The 20,261-nt window shown below is 46.7% G+C and overlaps 1 protein-coding gene across 1 annotated transcript in view; it reads left to right on the top strand.

Annotated features, from left to right (window-relative positions):
- Positions 1–20,261, top strand: part of SEC63 (SEC63 protein translocation regulator) — a 121,253-nt gene that overhangs the window by 50,620 nt on the left and 50,372 nt on the right. The window contains exons 6-7 of the mRNA XM_075923967.1: positions 3,657–3,715; positions 16,827–16,877. Coding sequence (XP_075780082.1) covers positions 3,657–3,715; positions 16,827–16,877 — 110 coding nt within the window. The remainder of the gene's footprint in view (positions 1–3,656; positions 3,716–16,826; positions 16,878–20,261) is intronic.

Here is a 20,261-nt window from a genome sequence, read left to right as displayed (position 1 = left end):
TTATTTTTTCCTCTCTTCATTGAGTAATGATCCTGCCCTGTCTCTGGTCTTCCTCTTGCTTCTAATGTATATGTAGAACGTTAGTTTTCTTTTTACCCTTTATGTTTCTAGTTTCTTTGAGCTTGTTTTATGCCTTAACTTTCTTAATTTTGCCCATACATACTTTTCTTTTTTGTATTCCTCCTTTGTAATTTGACCTTGTTTCTACTTTCTGTAGGACTCCTTTTTGTTTTTTAAATCATTCAAGATCTCTTGGTTAAGCCATGGTGGTCTCTTTTCATACTTCCAATCATTTTTACATGGTAGAATAGTTTGCTCTTACACCCTTAATAGTGTCCCTTTGAAAAAACTGCCAACTGTCTTCAATTTTTTTCCCTTTAGACTTGTTTCCTTTGGAACTTTTTTCTACCAGCTCCTTGAGTTTGCTGAAGTGTACCTTCTTGAAATCCATTGTTTTTTATTTTTCTATTTCTCCCTCCTACAGTCCTTAGAATCATGAACTCTGTCATTTCATGATCACTTTCACCCAAGCTGCCTTCCACTTTCAGATTCTCAACCAGATCTTCCTATTTGTTACATCTAAAACAGCCTCTCCCCCAGTAGCTTTCTTCACCTTCTGAAATAAAAAAGGCCTCAATACATTCCAAGAACTTGTATAATCTGTGTGCTGCTGTGTTATTTTCCCAACAGATATCTGTCTAGTTGCTATCACAACTTAATTTCGCTTTGTATTAGCAAAATCTTGACCATTGTGGCCTACGTGTCAGGCCTCACACCAGGCCTATGATACATGGGCTTTGTTTCAGGCCTTCCTCTTACTACACAGATGTATATATTTTTAACATATAAGGAAACATCTCCTCCCTTTTTTCCCCGAACTGTCGTTCCTGAGCAAGCTGGTACCCTCTTATACCAATATTCCAGTCATGTATTATCCCACCAAGACTCTGATGTCATCTGTGTCATAGTTGTGGTTTTTCACTAGTATTTTGAGTTTTACCTGCATTAGTAGACAACTAAGCTACTGCTTTGATTTTACCCCCAGTTCTTGTCTGTCTTGTCTCCTTGATCCTGGCTGTTACAGCTCATGTGCCTCACAATTGCTGACCCTTTTCCCAGGTCTCCATGTTTTCGACTTACCTGTGGCTTTAGTTACCTGCCCCCATCAAACCTAGTTTAAAGCCATCCTCACTAGGTTAGCCAGTCTGTATCCAAGTATGCTCTTCCCCTTCCTCATAGGTGGACCCCATATCTGCTCAGCAATCCTTCTTCCTGGAAGAGCATCCTGGAAGCCCTCCTGGTGACATCATCATCTTAGCCAGGTGACTCCGATAGTAGCTTTGGCTGTCTTCAGATGAATACTCGTGAGAGAAATGAAAGAGATGGGGAGTCTGTTCTGCGTGTGAAAGCACAAGGGGAATCCCAGGGTACCTCTCCTCTTTTAGGCTTTTGGGGGGGGGGGGTCTCTGTGGGGTTGCCAAGAGCAACAACAGCCGACATTTAGTTCTGTGACTTTGTTAGTTTCCTGCCAAAGGAGGGGGAGTGCTGGGTTCAGGGACAGAGCTGAATGTGGGGGAGGAGAGGAACTCAAAAGGGAGTGCAGGTGCTCTTCAGCCGGCTTCCAAGCTAGTGCTCATTTTTGCCAGGGCTTGCTGCTTGCCATGCTGAGGTGTGGCTGTCCAGTGCTTTGGTTTCACAGGTTATTCTCCTAATGGGAAAACGAACAGCAACAACAGGCACTTCAGACAATGTGACTTGAAATTAGTTTCCCCACTTGGGGAGTGGTTGCAGAGGTGAGAGGTGCAGATGGGGCATGGAGGGGTGGGAGGCAGAGGGGAAGAGAACTGAAGAAAGTGCTCTCCAGCCAGCTGCCCAGTTCTTAATTTTTGTCAGGGATTGCCTGGCTGAGCACCATTTCTGGCACGTCTCGCTTCGTAGGCTGTACTCCTAAGGAGTGTGTGGGGGGACGAAGGGGGAGGGGAGGAAGCTGGAGCAATGACAACAGGTGTTTGTGACTACAGGTCAGTTTTCCCTACTGAGAGAGGAGAAGGGTGCAGGGATGAAGGTGGGAGCTCCTGCCAAGGAGCGTGTTGGGACACAGGTACTTGTGCTACTCTGTTGCGCTAGGCATTCGTACCAAGGAGCTTTGTCCAGTTTTGCTCTGTTCCTCAGCACTTACTGAGGAGTTGGATCAGGGCACACACTTTCTCTGCTCCCCAGTATGAGCATTTGGTGGGGCAGAGTGGTCCAAGATCCCATCTCCCAACCACATTCCTCAGCAGGAGCACCCTGATCCCACTGCTCGGTAAACCCTGGGTGTACAAGGATGACCATTTTCCTGGGAATTCTGGCTACTAATCCTGTTCCATCCCTGCCGGGATCCAACCCTGTACTCAGCATGCGGGCAGGCCCTTGGCTGGCTCCCTCAATCCACTTTTCAGTGCCCTAAGAACTAGCGACGAGAGTGTGCGCTCACGGGCAGAGATGGGGAGGGGGGCAGAGACTGATGAGGCTAAGGAGTGGCGCAGGGATTAGGGACCATAGGTACTGCATGTAGGCTGCTCAGAGTTTTAAAGTCAGTGAACGCAGCAGCAGCGCAGGTTGGCAGAGCCCTTTTATACTATCTGCATCTGCTCCAGTATCTGCAAAAATGAAAGGTGGATATCTGCATTCACATGTATCCATGGATTTGCAGGGCTCTACATTTGTGGGGTTGGGAAGGAATTTTCTCCCAGGTACAACTGACAGTGTCCCTGGAGAGGTTGTCACATTATTGTACAGCATTTGACTGGAGTGAATGCAGCATCAGCAGCTTTTCTTACTCAGATATTTATTCTGGACATTTGCAAAGCAACAACGAGGTCATCAGTGCACATATTTGCTTCTCATTGGGCAATAGCCCATCAATTCAGGAGAGATGCTATGTTTGGACATGTTCTTCTCCAAACTCTGTTGAAATAGATCCTAAGCCTACCTCCAAGTTCTGATTCTGAGTCACCTACATACAGTGGAATGAATGTGTAATCACTGGGAGAAACGGTTGCCTATCTTTCCATAAGTGTACTATGAAATGTGTTGTACGTGTCCATTTCATGATCCTCCATCCTTTCCCTTTCTACTGGAATCTATCCTGTAAGAAGGAGCTGAGGGAGGCTGGGAACAGCTCTGCCCTTATACCTGCACACAATGGTGTACAATGGCAGGGTGCACTCATCGCTAAGGGAGAATGCACATACTTATAGTAGAATAGGTATGTGCAACATATCTGGAAGAACAGCAGCTATGAAAAGATGGCTAACCATATCTATTCCATCAAGGTATTTACTGTATTATATGTTTGTATCATTGGAAGCATTACAAATTTGGATAACTGTATTTAATCCTTCTGTTGACCTATTCTTCTCTTTTGTTGTATTTGTACTTAGTTATTTAACCTATATAGTTTGGATGAAATTTTCAGAGCTTCAGAAACTCTTACCAATTTTCTTCATATTGGAGTAGACCTATTTTCAAAACCACTCTTTGGTTGGCTGAATTTTGTTGCTAAATACTAACATGGATCCAGGCTTATTTTCCCTTCCTTGAAAGCACCTGTGATTTTTTTTTTAAAGAATGCTTGCCACTTTGACAGTTTTGTGTTCTCTTCTTCTCTCCAGCTACAAGCTTTGGTATTGCACTGCCAGCTTGGATTGTGGATCAGAAAAATTCGATTTTGGTGAGTTAACATAACTTTATGTAATATTCCATGACACAGCCTCAGACATAAATTCTGCAAGTATGTTAAGACCATACTTAACTTTATCTATGTGTGTGTGTGTATGAATTTATCATATGTTTCTATTTTCAAGCTTATCACTCATTTAGAGTGTGTCATTCTCCTTCAACTGATAGGTACATAGGTAGCCCTGCAAATCCGCGGATTTCCGCTTTATATCCAATGGTATCAGTATCTGCAGCTGTGGATGTGGCTATCCAAAGTTCATTTTTGTGGTAATAGACACAGGTGTGGATACAAATTTTGTATCTAGAACCCTGCAAATTTGCAGATACGTGGTTTTTTTATATCTACAGCTCATTTTTGCAGATGTGGGTGCAGATACAAATTTTTTGTCCACACAGGACTCTAAACATAGCTGTATGTACCAGTGATGGAAGATTTTTCCTTAGTTGTACCCGCAGGGAGTTAGCTCAAGTGCTCCCTTGAGTGGCATGCACATGTCCCCCTCAGTTCCTTCTTGCTGCCAGTGATGGTATTTGGAATCTTCTTGTCTTAGCATTAGCTGTTGCATGTTTCCCAAGTTGGATTCTGTTTTCCATGTAAATAGTTTGTTTGTGTACTGCTCTAAGTAGTTAGATCATGGTAGCTTCAATAGGAACTTAGCCCCAAGTCAGAACATGCCTCATTCCTCAGGCTTCAAGTTCTGTCACAGTTCCAGTCAGCCCATGCCAGTGAGCGACAAGACACCCCCCTACCATACTCCCATGCATAGAAGTGGCACACAGAAGTGATAGTGCCGCATTTGGAAGTCTTTCAAGCTTCTTACAAAAAAGGAGAGGGACATTTGTATCAAGGCTCTCCTGATGGAATCTGCTTTTGCTCTGGTGCATGAACCCTCAGACTTAACACCCAGCACCAGCATGGCAGTGTGCAGCACCCTGGCACTGGTCTCCGGCTCTGTGCAAGCCCAGGCAAGGTAGGGACAAATCTCTGGGACCTAAGAAAGATAGGCCCAGGATGTTGGTGCCTGTAGACTCTCCTGCTGTAGTACAGTAGACATTGCCAACCTGTGTAGAGCGTGGCTCTCCCTGTCACTTCCTGTCTCCTTCTCAGACTGGTGTTGAATGGCACCAGGATGACACCATAAAGAAAAGCCAGCCATGGCACTGCCCTGGTCTCTGAAGAGGCATTGTTACCTCTCGGGTTGAACATCTAAGGCCTCTCCTTTTTGCAATGAGAGCCACAGAGCTCACAGTCTGGCCTGGTCCCTGAGGCGGCATAAGGCTACAGAGGATGCCAGGCAGGGCTCCCTCAGATCTCCTGAGGCACGTGCCTCCTGTTATGGACAGTACACTTGGGACTGGTACTGTCCATGGTCAAAGCATTTGTTCAACAGACAGGTCCCTGACATGGTTCTGTTCACTGTGCCAGTACTGTTTTCCCTTCTTATGATGCCCCACAGCACATCCAGGAGGAGAGCAGGGGCTGGCGGTCCCACCCTGTTTTCTGCTCTTTGGCTGATCAGTATTAATTCTGCAGCTACTCTTGAGCCAGTTCTGAGCTGGCTGGTCTCCCCACGCGTATACCACAGGTCTCCTAGCAGCCAGTTCTTTGAGTAATGTCCCTGTGGGTGCTCCACTGTAGGTGCTGGGCTTGCCCCAGCGCCACAGTACGGAGATTTTTCGCAGCAGTAGTTTGGCTGGACCACGCATGTGCAGGGAGTGTGTCGCGTCTTTCGCGCTGCTCGGTCCGGTCTCAGCCAGTTCCTCTTAACCACCTCAGTCTGCAGGCGGAGGGAACTGATCTCCTCAAATTGTCTTGTTTGTGAGGCAATTCAAACTGTTCTTCCAGTTGTTCTTCATAGTCTTTACTCTATATTTAGTCTTCTTCCAGTTACAGTTTACTTTGTTCTCCTGTTCAAAAAAAAAAGTTAAAAGTTATTGTTCATAAATTCTTATTCACTTTAGAGTTATATAAGTTTCTCTTAACTCCCCAGTTCAATATAGTTAGCACCCTACTCCCTTTAAAAAAGAAAAAAAAGAGAGAGGAAAAGTCATGCCTGGCTCACCAGGGTTTAAAAAATGCGAGGCCTGCCCCGAGGCTATGCCCGCCTCTGATGGCCATTCGGCTTGTATACGTTGCCTGGGTGAGGGCCATGTTACACAAACGTGCCCTCACTGCTCTAAGCTCACAGCTAGAGCTCGACGAGACAGGGAATGAGGCTTCGCATGATGCTATTTGATAAGGTTCTTCAGCCTCAAGGATCTGCCTTTCCCCTGCGGCCATCACAAGAGCCTCAGAAGCAAAGGGCCTCTTCTCTGACTGCTGCCCCTCCAAGAAAGTAAGAAAGTAAACCGTCTCCAACCCACTCTCTATCTGCTACTTTGCATAGCAGATTGAGTGTAGGCAGCAAATCGGGCACATCTGGGGTGTCTATGGTGCACACTACTGTAACGGCACCGCCTAAACCGAGAAAACCAGCCTCCATGGTGCCATCTGCACACCATTCATCGGAACCGACGACGGCCGTGGTATCAACAAGCTCAGCCCACAACCCTTCGGCACCATTGGCACTGGTTCCAAAGCCAGCACTAGTGCCTACCGAGCTTCACGCGGCACCGACCTCAGTGCTGGGCCGGCATGAAGAGCAGCCGGATCGCGCAGTGCCGATTGCAGCAGCACCGCCTGCGGCACCGATCCCAACAGCACCGTGTCTTACATCAGAGGTGCTGGTACCGAGCTCGGCACCGCAGTGGTCACAGCCTAGAAAAACTAGTGCCAAAACATGCCGGCATCAGAGCCCGTCACCATGCTCCCCAACCTTTTCACCGGTGCCATTGTCCCCACCTCCGCCTCAGTCGCCCAGACTATCACCTGTCAGATGATTCTCGTCTCGGGAGTGCCTTCCATCTCCCTTTCTTATTCCACCGAGGGAGCATCACCACCATTACCATCACTGTTTCTCTGCCTCTCCTTCTCCTTTACTACAGAGATCTTACTCTCCATCACTATCCCCTTGTTTTCTGGATTACTCTTATAGAACAGGATATAGTAGATCGCACCATTATGATCGCTCCCTGTCCCGCTCTTCATACTACCACTGTTATGATAGTCACGCATACTACAGGGGATATTCACCATACCACCGTTCTTGCCATCACACTTCCAGATTAACCCCTAGATCGGTGGTGGACTATTCATCTTCGAGACACTCACTTGTAACCAATCCACTCCGCTTGGTTCAGGGCCCAATGTCTCCACTCCCTCCCCAATCTGAACTGGATGAGGAGCACCCCGTGTTAGCGGAGGTACACCGGCCTGAGAGGTCGCCTACAGACCCATCATTATCCTCCCCAAATGAGGTGGTTATGCCAGGGGATACTTCTTCCTGATGATCAGGCAATTCCAGGACCTTTTTAAAAGAGTGGCAGTCTCCCAGGAGATACAACTCACTGAGATAAAGGAGAAACAGCATCATCTCCTTAATCTCCAGATGCCTCGTACTTCTAAGCTGGCCATCCCCCTGTATGAGGTCATATTAGAGGTCATCAACGAATTGTGGCAAACCCCAACGTCCGCACTACCAACTAATGAAAAAGTGGACAAATATTTTGTGCCGCCTAGAGGATTAGAATTTTTATTCACCCACTCACACCCCAGTTCACTGATAGTTGATGCGGCACAACAAAGAGCAAGAGTGCCACAATATAGGAATCAAACATCGGACAAGGACTCAAAAAGGCTTGATTTATTCGGAAGGAAAGTCTAGATGTCATCAACACTGCTTCTTCGAATAGCCAACTATTTGGCACACTTATCTAACCACAATTTTGATAATTATTCTAAACTTACAACTCTTATGGAGTCATTACCCGAGTCCAAGAGGCCTATCTTAAAAGCCGTTGTCTGAGAGGGTTACGCTTCCACCAGGACCAGCTTGCAGATAGCACTGGATGTAGTAGACACTGCAGCGTGAGCCACAGCCACTGCAGTCGTCATGAGTAGGGCTTCATACCTTCAGACAGCAGCCGTCCCCAAATACCTGTAAGCAAAAGTAGAGGACTTACCTTTCGAGAAGAAGTTCCTGTTTGCAGAAAAGACTGACACGGTTTTACATCCCAGTAAAGACTCCAGGTAAATCCCACGAATGCTCGGGATGTACACTCCACCATATAGGAGAAAGCGCTACACTCCATTCCAGAGACGCTCGACTATACTCACACCAGGCAACAGTGGCAGCAGCAGCATCAGCCTTTAGATCAGTTGCGTGAATGCCACCGGCCTTGTAGATGCTGCAACCAGAATAATTGCCCACAGAACCAACCCAACGCCAGGCAGCAGGTTTGACTGTTTGGTCGGGAGCAAGCAACCTGTCTCACCAACTTTTCAGCCACTCATTACCACCTCGTTGTTTCATCATTGCCTGCGCCCATTTTACCATCAATGGGCAGATATCACCAACAACAAATGGGTGCTGGAGATAATCCAATTTGGTTATGCCATACCCTTCCTATCCATCCCACCCACAACCCTACCAAACTCGTCCCTCTTCAGGGACCCCTTTCACGAAGATATACTCTGTACCGAGATCAACCATCTTAACTGCGGATCGAGATCAACCATCTTAACTGGGGATTGGCACGGTAGAAAGGGTACCAGACAACTTCAGAGCGAAAGGCTTTTACTCCCATTATTTCCCGGTGTAGAAGAAAACGGGGATGGAGACCGATATTGGACCTCAGGCAATTAAACAAATACCATCTTGAAACATTGTTTTTGGAGGTAACCCTGGCATCTATAATCCCATCCTTGGATTAGAATGACTGGTTTGTTGCTCTCGACCTGCAGGTGCGTATTTTCATATTTCGATCCATCCCACGCACAGATGGTTTCTCCAGTTCACTATTGGCGAAGATCACTTCCAATACCGCATCCTACCATTAGGGCTCTTTGCTGCTCCCAGAGTGTTTACGAAAATGTTCTCAGTAGTAGCCACTCACCTCCAATGCAACGGGGTTGTCATACTCCCCTATCTAGACGACTGCCTCATAAAATGTCGGACCTCCTTTCAAGTGGGCATGATGCTCAACATCACCAGACAGACCTTCCAGTCCCTAGGCCTACTCGTGAGTGAGGACAAATCCACACTACAACCTACCCAAGACTTGGAGTTCATTGGAGTGCGACTAGATGCCAAAGTAGCATGAGCATTCCTATCATTAGCCAGATTTCATTCAATCCAGCTATTGATAGATAGCTTCTGAGTGAAGTGCATGGTTCAGGTACTTATAGCTCTCAAGCTCGTGGATCATATGGCTGCAACCACTTTTGTAGTTTCTCACTCCAGACTACATTGGCTGGCTACTGTTCACAACCATACAACTCGAGACGTACACAGAGTAGTGAGTGCTCCACCCAAGGCCATCGCCTCCCTGGAATGGTGGACCATAGACAAGCACTTACTGTCAGGTGTGCCCTTCCACTAACCATTACTACTAACCATCCACTAACCAGTTTACTACAGATGCTTCCCGTCTGGGCTGAGGTGCACACATGGGTGGAGTCTCGATACAGGGCTGCTGGGCACCCCAAGAGACATTACTCCACATAAATCTCCTTGAGCTCAGGGCCTTGTTTGCAAGCATTTCCGCAACCAGATACGCAACTGCACAGTAAAGATCCCGACAGACAATGTAGCGACAATGTACTACATCAATCGTCAAGGAGGCGCATGCTCACAATCCCTATGTGCAGAGGTGGTCCGACTCTGGAATTGGTGCATCACCAACGGTATCGCTCTTGTGGCATCATACTTACCTGGCATCAACAACACAACAGTGGACTCCCTAAGCAGAAACTTCACTCCAGATCATGAATGGGAGCTTCACCTCGGAGTCCTCCACTCCCTTTTTTTGCTGATGGGGCATGCCACTCATCGACCTATTTATGACTTTTAACAACAGGAAATGTCGCAGTTATTGTTCCAGGGCAGGTCTCGGTCACCGCTCCCTGGGGGACACATTCCTCATCAGCTGGAATGAACGGTCCCCTTATGTACACCTTCCCTCCCATACCACTCATTCCAAGAGTGCTTCAGAAGGACAAGATGGACCGTGCCACGATAATATTGGTAGCTCCAGCATGGGCGAGGCAACACTAGTTTCCTCTCTTCCTACAACTATCTCGTTACCCTTCATACCAGTTAGCACTGTTCACAGATCTAGTCACTCAGGACCACGGCTGCCTTCTTCACCCACAGCTTCGCACACTGCACCTCACAGCGTGGTACCTAGCTGGCTAAATGCTTCCAAAACCTTATGCTCGGATCATGTCAAAGAGGTCCTGATACACAGTAAATGACAAAATACAAGAAATACCTACCTTGCAAAATGGAGAAGGTTCACCAGCTGGTGCTTTGAACACCACATCGACCCTCTCACTGCTCCTATCCACCACATACTGGACTATATGATGGAGCTGAAACAAACATGACTGGCCTTAGCATCACTTAGGGTACATCTCGCGGCAATAGCAGCTTTTCGACAACCAATTGAGGGATTCTCCGCATTTGCTCATCCCCTCACGAAGAGATTCTTCAAGGGGCTAACAAATTTGAACCCTCCCCTTCGGACACCTCCCTGATTGTGGGATTTGGACCTAGTCCTATGAACTCTCATGGCCCTACCTTTCAAGCCGCTAGCCACAATTCCTCTTCAGCTGCTAACCAAGAAGTTGGTGTTCCTACTCACCATCACCTCCACGTGCAAAGTCAGCGAGCTATTGGTGGTACCTCCATACACCATCTTCCAGAAAGATTGTGTCATCCTTAGACATCACCCAGCATTCAAACCTAAGGTCTGTTCTGATTTCCAAGTCAATGAGCCCATTATACTGCCTTCATATTACCCCAAGCCACATGCTTCTCCTAAGGAAGCAGCCCTCCATACTCTTGAAGTGTGCAGGACTCTAGCTTTCTATATAGACTACACTAAGTATTTTAGGAAGACTCCTTCTGTCCCTGGTAGAACTCTCCAAAGGGTTCATCTTAAAGAATAGGTAACATAATTGTGTCCTGCATAACCCAGTGCTATGCCATATGGGGGAATACTGCTCCCCGAACGTCCTACAACCTACTCCACTAGAGCCATACAACCTCCACTACCTTTCTCAGAGGTGTCCACCTTGCAGACATTTGTAGGGCAGCCATGTGGGCATCCTGTCTTACCTTCGTAAAACACTATGCTATCCAGCATAGATGGCTGCCTGATAGTTCGGTGGCAGCTGCAGTTCTTTTCTCTGCTGATAAATAGGAGCTCTGAATCCCACCTACCTTCATACGGGAGGGATACTGCTGTGCAGACACCTATAGTGGAGCACCCACGGGGACATCACTCGAAGAAAGCGAAGTTACTCACCTTGGTGCAGTAACTGTCGTTCTTCGAGATGTGTGTCCCCGTGGGTGCTCCACTACCCACCCACCTCCCCGCTTTGGAGTTTGTGTCCTTCTATTTTCTAGATTCTGACGCGTGTTCGAGGAACTGGCTGAGACCGGACTGAGCAGCGCAAAAGGGCGCGAACACCACAGGACGCTCCCCGCGCATGCGCAGTCCAGCCAAACTACTGCTGCAAAAAATCTCTGTATTGCGGTGCTGAGGCAAGCCCAGCACCTATGGTGGAGCAACCATGGGGACAGTGACTGCATCCAGGTGAGTAACTTTGCTTTCTTTCCAGAGGATCACTCTCAATGTTCCTCTGCATCCTGAGTGTCGGTATCAGTGCATGGTACCACACAAGTACCAGCCCTTGTTCCTAGTCCCCTGGAACTGCATACTCTGTCAGTCTGGCCTAGGACCAAGCCTCAGCGCCTCCAGCTCATGTACCTCATTTGATGCCCCCAGTAATGTAGATGGGCTCCCAGACTGCTCAGTGACCACAGGCCTAGCCATCCTAGTGGTACCCGTGTAACTTGTGGGATTCCCTGTGCTGCCACAGATACACCATGCTCAGTAGGCTGTACGTTGATGGCATCATCTGCCATTGCTGCCTCTTCTAAACCCCTCTGGCACCTGAGGCTTTGAAGGCTCCCACCCCCCTGGTGGTGTACAGGAGGCAGAGGCACAACCTCTGGCCTCCCTTGGTTCTGAGGAAGTTCCCCAGTGCAGGTCTCTTCCTCCTCCCTTCTGGATGAGGCCTTCATGAGTCCCCTTCTGGTAGTTCCCCTGGACAATGCTCGGGCCAACCAAGACTTCCTTAAGAAGGTGGCCACCAACTTCAAACCTCAAGAGGAGCTCAAGGACTCTTAGGATACCCTCTTTGGGGTGCTGTAACAGGCAGCCTTAACCCAAGCCTTATCCCTCCATGACAGGGTAGCCATAATCATCATGGCCCTGTGGCAAATGCCCTCCTCCATTCTCCCCATCTCTAAGTGGGCAGAATGCAAGTACATTGTACCTGCAAAGGGACACAAGTATCTTTATTTGCCCCCCAGCTCCAATTCTCTGGTGATAGAGACTATCAACCACTGTGAGAGGCAAGGCCAGCTTGGTACAATCTTGAAAAATAAAAATTTGAAGATGCTTGATTGATTGGAACATAACATTTATTCATTGTGCCTCATTCAGCTCTTGGTACAAGGTGAACATATGGCAAGCTATCAGTAAGTTCAAGGTTTCTCTTCCAGAGGACTCAAAGAAGGAGTTTCAGGTCTTTGTGGATGAAGGGGGTGACAGCTGTTCGAGCAGCTCTCTAAGCAGCCTTGGATGTGGCCGCCGCAGTGGCTTGGTCTAAGGATTTGGCAGTTTCCATGCAAAGGGCATCTGGTTGCTTCTTTCTGGCTTCTCTCTTGAGGCACAGCAAGAAGGACATCCCTGTGTGCAGAACAGACAGACACTAAGTTGCATGGCTTGAAGGACTCTTGCACCATCCTCCATACACTTAGGCTGTACATCCTGGGGCCGGCGTGAAAGAAATTTAAACCTCAATCCGTGCATGCCCAGCCTTCCTAACCCCATCAGGACTTGGGGCAGAGCAAGTATAAAGGGTTCAAGAAAAAACAGTCTAAGCCTTACTCTACCACTCAACAGCGTCCTCTCATCCTAAGGTTGCTCCAAGTGTCTCTTTTGAGGGTATGATTGAAGATGACATCCTGTCAGACAGCAGGATCCTTCCCCTGTACTCTTCTCCAGCCATTTGTGCCTTTTCCTCCCTGTCTTGTGCTCTTCAACTATGGACCGCTGGATCCTCAGCACAGTGATCCCAAAGCCAAAAGAGGCTCTGTCCCATTCTGGACCTGCGTGGCTTAGTGTTACCTGGTGAGGCTCAGGTTCCATATTGTTTCCCTAGATCCAGGAAATTGATATGCCACCCTCAATCTCAAGGATGCATATTTCTATGTGCAGATATTTGAGGTGCACATAACTCTTCCTGCAGTTTGTGATGGGGACAAACCACTGTCATTTCACAGTTCTCTCATTCCAACTTGCCACAGCCCCTTGGTATTTACCAAATGTATGTCTGAGATGGGCAGCCACCAGCCACAACAGGGGGTGCAGATCTACCCTTACCTGGACAATTAACTCATCGAGGCCGGCTTCTGACATCACTTTGGCCTGTTGGTAAACACAGAAAAGTCACAATTAGTGCTGCTCCAACGCGTAGAGTTTATAGGCACAGTACTCCACTCAACTTGGTGGGGTCTTCCTTCAGACAAGCTCCATGCCCCCATGGACAGTATAGCCTGGCTCAGCACTTCTCCATCCATCATGGCCATGGTATGTATACCTTCAACCGCTTGGGCGCATGGTGGTGTTCACTTATATTGTCAAATATGCCAGGTTGTGGATGTGATTCCCTATTGGCTGGCGTCAGTATATACATCCTCTCAAAACCCCTTTGAAAGGGTGGTGATGGTTCCAGCCCAGGTCTTCGACTCTCTGGCCTTGTTGATGAGTCCCAGGAATGTTTGGATGCACTGGACTAGGGCAGGGGTGCCCATTTCAGCGATCTCTGGACCCAAGGTACTTGGTTGATGTGGGAAGTGCCCCTCCATATAATTGTCAAGGAACTGCGGGCGGTTCACAGGGCTTCTTCCCTCATCTGGTGGGCAGTGGTCCAGACCTTTGCAAACAATACTGCCACAATGTTCTATGTTAGCCGGCAGGGAGCAGGACAGGGGCTTAGTTCTGCACGTTCTGTTGGGAAGCCATCTGCCTTTGGCACTTCCATCCAACACAACATTCACCTGGAGGCTCGCCATCTCCTTGGTTCATGGAATCTCTTAGCCCACCAGCTGAACAGGCAGTTTTCCCCTCACTATGAGTGGGCTTTTAGCCTGCAAGTTACCACCATGCTCTTTTGGAAGTGGAGCACTCCTCAGGTGGACCTCTTCTCCACAGTACAAAACACAAAGTACTACAACTTCTGCTTCAGACACCGAGCAGATATAGAGTTCCTGGTGAATTCCTTCCTCATCAGGCAGCTTGTTCTGTGCGTTTCCTCCGATTGCCAAGGTCATGGTGAAAGTCAAACAGGACAAGACCAAGATCATTCTTGTCACACTGGCATGGCCCTGGCAGCATTGGTATGCCACTCTTATGAGCCTCATGGTGTGCCCTACTGCTCCACCCAGACCTGCTCTCTCTGGATTACGGCTGCCTTCTCCACCTGGACCTGCCATAACTCCACTTTATGTCGTGGCTGTTCCATGGTGCAATGTGAACAAATGGTCCTGTTCAGATGCGGTTCAGGGACCGTTGATAGCCAAATGGACTCAATTTTTGGTGTGAGCTGACCAGTATGGTGTCACCCCATGACTGCTTCTGTCCAAACCGTCCTGGATTTTTTTTTCACTTGAGTGGCTATTTCCACGTGTATGGGTCCCCATTCTTCAATGAGAACTTAACCTGGTCCTCTCCATGCTTAGTGGACTGCTCTTCGAGCTCATGACCATGTACTTCTTTCTGCATCTGTAAGGTGTCCTGCCTCATGGAGATTGTTAGGTAGGAAGGGCTCCAAGTTGTATGCCTTGACTTCGCATCCCCATACACAGTCAACTTTAAAGATAAGGTGCAGCTATGACCACACCCTGCCCTCATACCTAAGTTGGTCTCAGCTTTTTACATGGGGCAGGATATCTTCCTCCCGGTCTTCTCCCCAAAGCCTGACGTGACCAACAAGATGAAATGACTCTATGCTCTGGATGTCGGCAGGGCCCTTGCTTTCTACAATGATAGAACAAAGCCATTCTGTAAGTCGTTCCAGTTCTTTGTTGCTTGTGCTGAAAGAATAAAGGGATTCCCAGTATCCACACAAAGGGTCTCTAATAGGAAGACCAAATACAGGAGGTTATCCAGTCAGCTGACAGGTGCTCAGACACCCCTACTTGTCAGGGCTCACTCAGTCAGAGCACAAGCCTCCTTCCTTGCTAGTGTTCCTATCCTGGACATTTGTAAAGCTGCAACATGGTCTTCTGTGCACACCTTTGCAATACTACATCCTGATGCATGAAGCCTGAAAGGATGCTGCCTTTGAAACAGCTGTGTTGCAGCTGGCATGTCAGTGAACTCCTCCCACCTTCAGACATACTGCTTGCAGTCACCTTCGTTGAGTGGACGTGAGCAATCTCTTGAAGAAAAGACAGTTATGTTTTTCTGTAACTGGTGTTCTTCAAGATGTGTTGCTCATGTTCATTCAACGTCCCAGCCTCCTTCCCCGCTGTTGGAGTTTTCCAGCAAGAAATAATTCAGGGTCAAGGGAACCAGATATGCCGTATGTAGTGTGGCATGTGTGCCTCTTCAGGGGGCACCTGAGCGGGCACCCTTACAGGTACTGCTAAGCGAAAAATCTGCTGCCACCGGTGCATATGGTCAGCGCACACATCTATGTTGAATGGACATGAGCAACACATCTCAAAGAACATCAGTTATGGCAGGGGTCAGCAATCTTTTCAAACCAAAGATCCAAACTACATAACAATTCAGAACAAGTGATCAACAAAGAGATGTGTAAGAATGCCTATTTGCATGACTGAAAATATACAACTTAATACTATTGATAATTGACATGATGATTAATAATAGTGTAAATGAAACATTGTACTGTGTCAGACTTTATTTAATGGGACTTCTGCTGCTGGGGGTGCAGGAGTCAGGGTTGGAGAGTATGCGGGGCTCAGGGCAGGGGGTTGGGATATGTAGTAGGTGCAGGAGGCAGAGCAGGTTGCTGGGGGTGGGAAATAGATTATGTGGGGTAGGTTCCAGATTACCTTACCTGGCTAGGGGCTGGGCTGCTGCACTCGGGCAGCATTGGCTGGATGAAGGGCCAGGTCAGGATCGCTGCAGCTTCCCCTTCTACCTAAAGCCTCCAGGAAGCGCATCCCTGCACTTCTCTTCCCCCAGCTGGGGGAAGGGAAATGGCAGCGTGCAGAACCATTTCTGGCTTTGCTGCTTTCCCCACCAGTTGGATCTAGTGGGGAGCCAGACCCGCCCCTCCCCCCCCCAGGTAGCCAGCACTGGCCTTTCAATCTTGCAGTGGGGGTGAGGCTGAAGTGCCAGCACGGGCTCCTTGCTGCATGGGAATATGGGGTGGGTGGGCTGAGCTTGAGCACCAAAAGAGTCATATCTGGCTCCCTACTGAGCCATAGGTTGCTGACCCCTGAATTGTGGAAACAGGTAAATGTCTTATTTCCATGTAACTTGTGCCCTAGAAATTCTGCACCCATAGTTTAAATATCCTTTCTGTTATGTTATAGCTGAGTGCTGATTCTCACCTGCTTGCTCAAGAGTAGAATAGCTAAGTACCTCTCCTTAAAAACACTACTTAACAGACAAATTTTGGATAATTAAAACAATCTACCCATGACAACACTTGAATGTTTTAAATAACTTACTCATACAAAACACTTACCATATTTAACTGAGGAAAATGACAGACGTGATATGTTGTTTAGTTATAGTACCCTTCAAAGCTACAAGATGGCGCTACAGCGATAAATTTGGTAAATATATATGTACATAAGAAAACTTCTCTTTTGTAATATAACTAATAATGACTAGTAGTAAATAACTGAAATTAAAATAGACTTGTGTTTATCAGATCTCTTTATTTTTAGGTTTTGCTTGTGTACGGAGTAGCATTTATGGTTATTCTTCCAGTTGTTGTGGTGAGTATTACCTGAAATAAAGGGAGAAATCTCTATTTTATGAAAGTGAGGAATGAGAAGCTCAGATGTTATTCCTAAAACAGCTTTGTATACAGTCTAGTAACTGTGTGTGCTTTCATTTCAAGTGCACTTACAGAAAAGCTTGTATGAAAAAGGATGCTTATATCATGGTGCTTAATTCTGTGGAAATTCACAACCCATTGTTGGGGAATTTGCTTTGTCATATATTTTATATATACACAATATTACCATCCTCAGGCAATCAGAAGTCATGAGTCAGGGTCTCAAAATATTAACTGATAACCTAAATTGCTTAAATATTGTTGAATTCTTTTTCATCTGACTCTTGGCATTTGACTTTTTCCAGGATGCATTTTGTCAGGCTTTTCTCTGAAACACTTTTAGAACGGAAGTAAAGATTCTCAGGGTTACAAGAGCTGGGGTTTTAACAGGAAACATTGACTATCCTGAAAATTTTCTAATACTGTTTTTATTCTGCTGCACATTTTCTCTTCCCATTCCTCACAATTGGAGATTATCTTTCATCAATGGCATTTGGAGTAAATTCAGGGTTGTTGCTGGAGGCCCAGGGCTGAACCTAAACTTTGAAATAAGGAATTATAGGGAATTACATCAGATATGGATGGAACAAGTTGGTGTTTGAATTTCTCTTGATTACCTTTTTTATAATTTTAAAGGATTAAAATTAGAGGATTTACCTGGCATTGCTCAGGTCATTGTGGGGGCTCAGGCAGGGAGAGTGGAGAGCAGGAGTCAGGGAAAAGGTTTGGGAAGTGTTGGGGGAGGCTCAGGACAGGGGCTGAGAGTGTTTGTGTGGGCGGGGGGAGACTAGGCAGGGGTTTGGGAGGTATGGGGGGAGCTCAAGGCGGGAGGAGGGATACTAGAATCAGATTAGGGTGTGGGGGTACAGGAGTCAGAGCAGCAAGTAGGGGAGTGCATGAATGAGGGCAGAGGGGTGTAGGAATCAGAGCCAGGGAGTTGGGAGGTGTGGGGGAGCAGGGCAGGGAATGTAGGAGTGAGGGAGCGCAGAGGGTGTGGGTGCAGGGCAGGGAGCATGTGGGGGGTCAGGGCAGGAGCTTGAGGGGGCAGGGAAGCCCCAAGGCCGTCTGTGGCTGCACTGTATATGGCCGGTGACTCTTGTCTGGGTCTGTGGACCTGCACTGCCCAGCCAGTGGCTGGTGTTTGTGGGGCGTGTGGCAGCAGGGGCTCTGTTGCCTGGCCCTAGCTGGCAGCTGCTCTCTGGGGAGGCTGCTGGCTGCAGAGGCTCCCCCAATCTGTGTTTGGGGCTGAGGGGTGGGGTTTGGGGCTGGCAAGGGAGGTGATTTGGGCTCCAGCTTTGGGATAAGGGGGCCACTCACCCATGGCTGGCCATGGTGCAGAGTCCTGTCCCCACTCAGCCACTCTTACAGGTGCAGCCTCCCCTTTGTGGTCTCTTTGTAGTATAACCGTCTCACATGTTTGCCGTCCTCCTCCCTCCCCCTGTGGTCATTCCAGAGCATAACTGTTCCTGCCATCAGACCATTCCCTTTCCATGTTATAGAAAATAATCGGATTCCAGGCATATCCCATTGTCCTGGCACCACCAACCCTGACCTTGCTTTAAGTTATGATAAGATACGGAATTTGGTAGTTCTAGCTCTTACCATTTAGGAGCAGTTCTTAAACAGATATACTCACAGACTGACAGATGCACACAGTTTCTAAAATATATAGTAAGATTTTTTTTTATTATTTTGTGTAGTAATAATTTTATTTTAACTGTTAATTTTGTGTGAAAGCTTTCTCTCTCCCCGTTGGATTCTCCCTCTAAAAACTCCCTTTGTACTCTCCTTTCCCCATGCACAGTTTTGTGTGGAAATTTTGAGATCCTAGGTACTACTACACGTGGCCAGTTTATAGGCAGCTTAACTCCACTGCTACTGATGTAAGTGGCTACTGAACTAGACTGGAGGTTAAGGAGGGACCATACTTCTGCTGGCCTTATCTCCCCTATAGGGCAGCACTAGATTGTGGCAGGATATGGGAGAAAGTGAACAAGTGGGGAAGACAGAAACGAGTGTATGTGATAGAATGAATAAATGTAATTATTTTTGTTACTGTAGTACCTAGGAGTTTCAGACAAGAGCTAGGACCTGATCGTGCTAGGTACTTGCTCCCAGAAAGTTGTTAATCTAAATCTGAAACAGGAGACAACAGATAGAATGGGGGGTGTACAAGGAAACAGTAGGGCAATATTGGTTATAGGGGGGAGAAGCCATGGGTTAAGGGATGGAGGAGATAGGAGGATAGGTGAGAGCAGGTATAAGGAAAAGAGAAGACAAAAGAAAATGTAAAAGGGACGATTGGGCACCATCTTCTTTTCCCCTATCTGTCAAAATTATATAAGCATTCCTCCCATAGATCAGGTAGTATTCTATTCCCATTTATAAATCTGCTCACACTATAAACATAAAATAATTAATATATGAAACATGAATGCTGTTTCAGAGCATATAATTAATATATGAAACATGAATGCTGTTTCAGAGCATATGTATAAACATTTGCATCACTTATAAGGTTTAGTGGGATCTTTATGAATCTCTGTGTACAAGTTCATCAGACTGTTGAACTTAACCTTTTTTGACCATTCATATTTTGCTGATATTATTGCAAACTGTCTTGGCTCATTAGCCATCTAAAGTGGTCCTTGATTGGCTTACTTAAAAACTCTGTTCTGAAGAAGCTAAAGCAAAGGGCACAAATAAGAAAATGCACTGTAAGTGCATATGTGGGGGACCTATGAATAACCTGTTGTCTTCAGGAGACTTGGGTGACTAGCTTTCAAGTTTTGTGACTGGTTTGTATCAGTTTGTTGTTAAGGCTGTTTCTGTAAGAAAAAGCTAGAAAAACTAAAAACCCTAAAAGCTGAAGTAGTTGTTTAAATTTGGAAGTCCCCCAAGTTTGGAGGAAAGGAAGGCATGACTGTAAATCTCCTAAGCTTGCAATGTTCAGCTATGAGAGAGAAAAATAAAAGTTAAAAATTATTTTACATAAATTATGCTGTTGTTATAGATTTCTTGAAGAATAAATACAAAATTATTTCTAGTCAGTTTCACATTCCGGTTGGTGTGTACTAACAGTCTTGCAACCTTTATTAAAACTTCAGGGGGGTAATTTTGGTAACTTATAAAACGTTAGAATGACCTTTAGTATTGGAGATGATAAAAGCTGATTTTTTACAAAACTGAAATTGAACTGATATTGTTCCGTCATGACTATTAAGACAAATTCAGACTTTGTAGTGTGAATCTCATTGTTTTGTGTGGGATATGAATTCTGGAGTTTGATTCTCAATAAATCACTAATTGAAAAGCTGTTTCG

The sequence above is a fragment of the Pelodiscus sinensis genome, chromosome 3 (genome assembly GCF_049634645.1).
Source record: "Pelodiscus sinensis isolate JC-2024 chromosome 3, ASM4963464v1, whole genome shotgun sequence".
Lineage (NCBI taxonomy): Eukaryota > Metazoa > Chordata > Testudines > Trionychidae > Pelodiscus > Pelodiscus sinensis.
The sequence above is the reverse complement of the archived record's forward strand: the minus strand, read 5'-3'. Positions and strand labels throughout refer to the sequence as shown.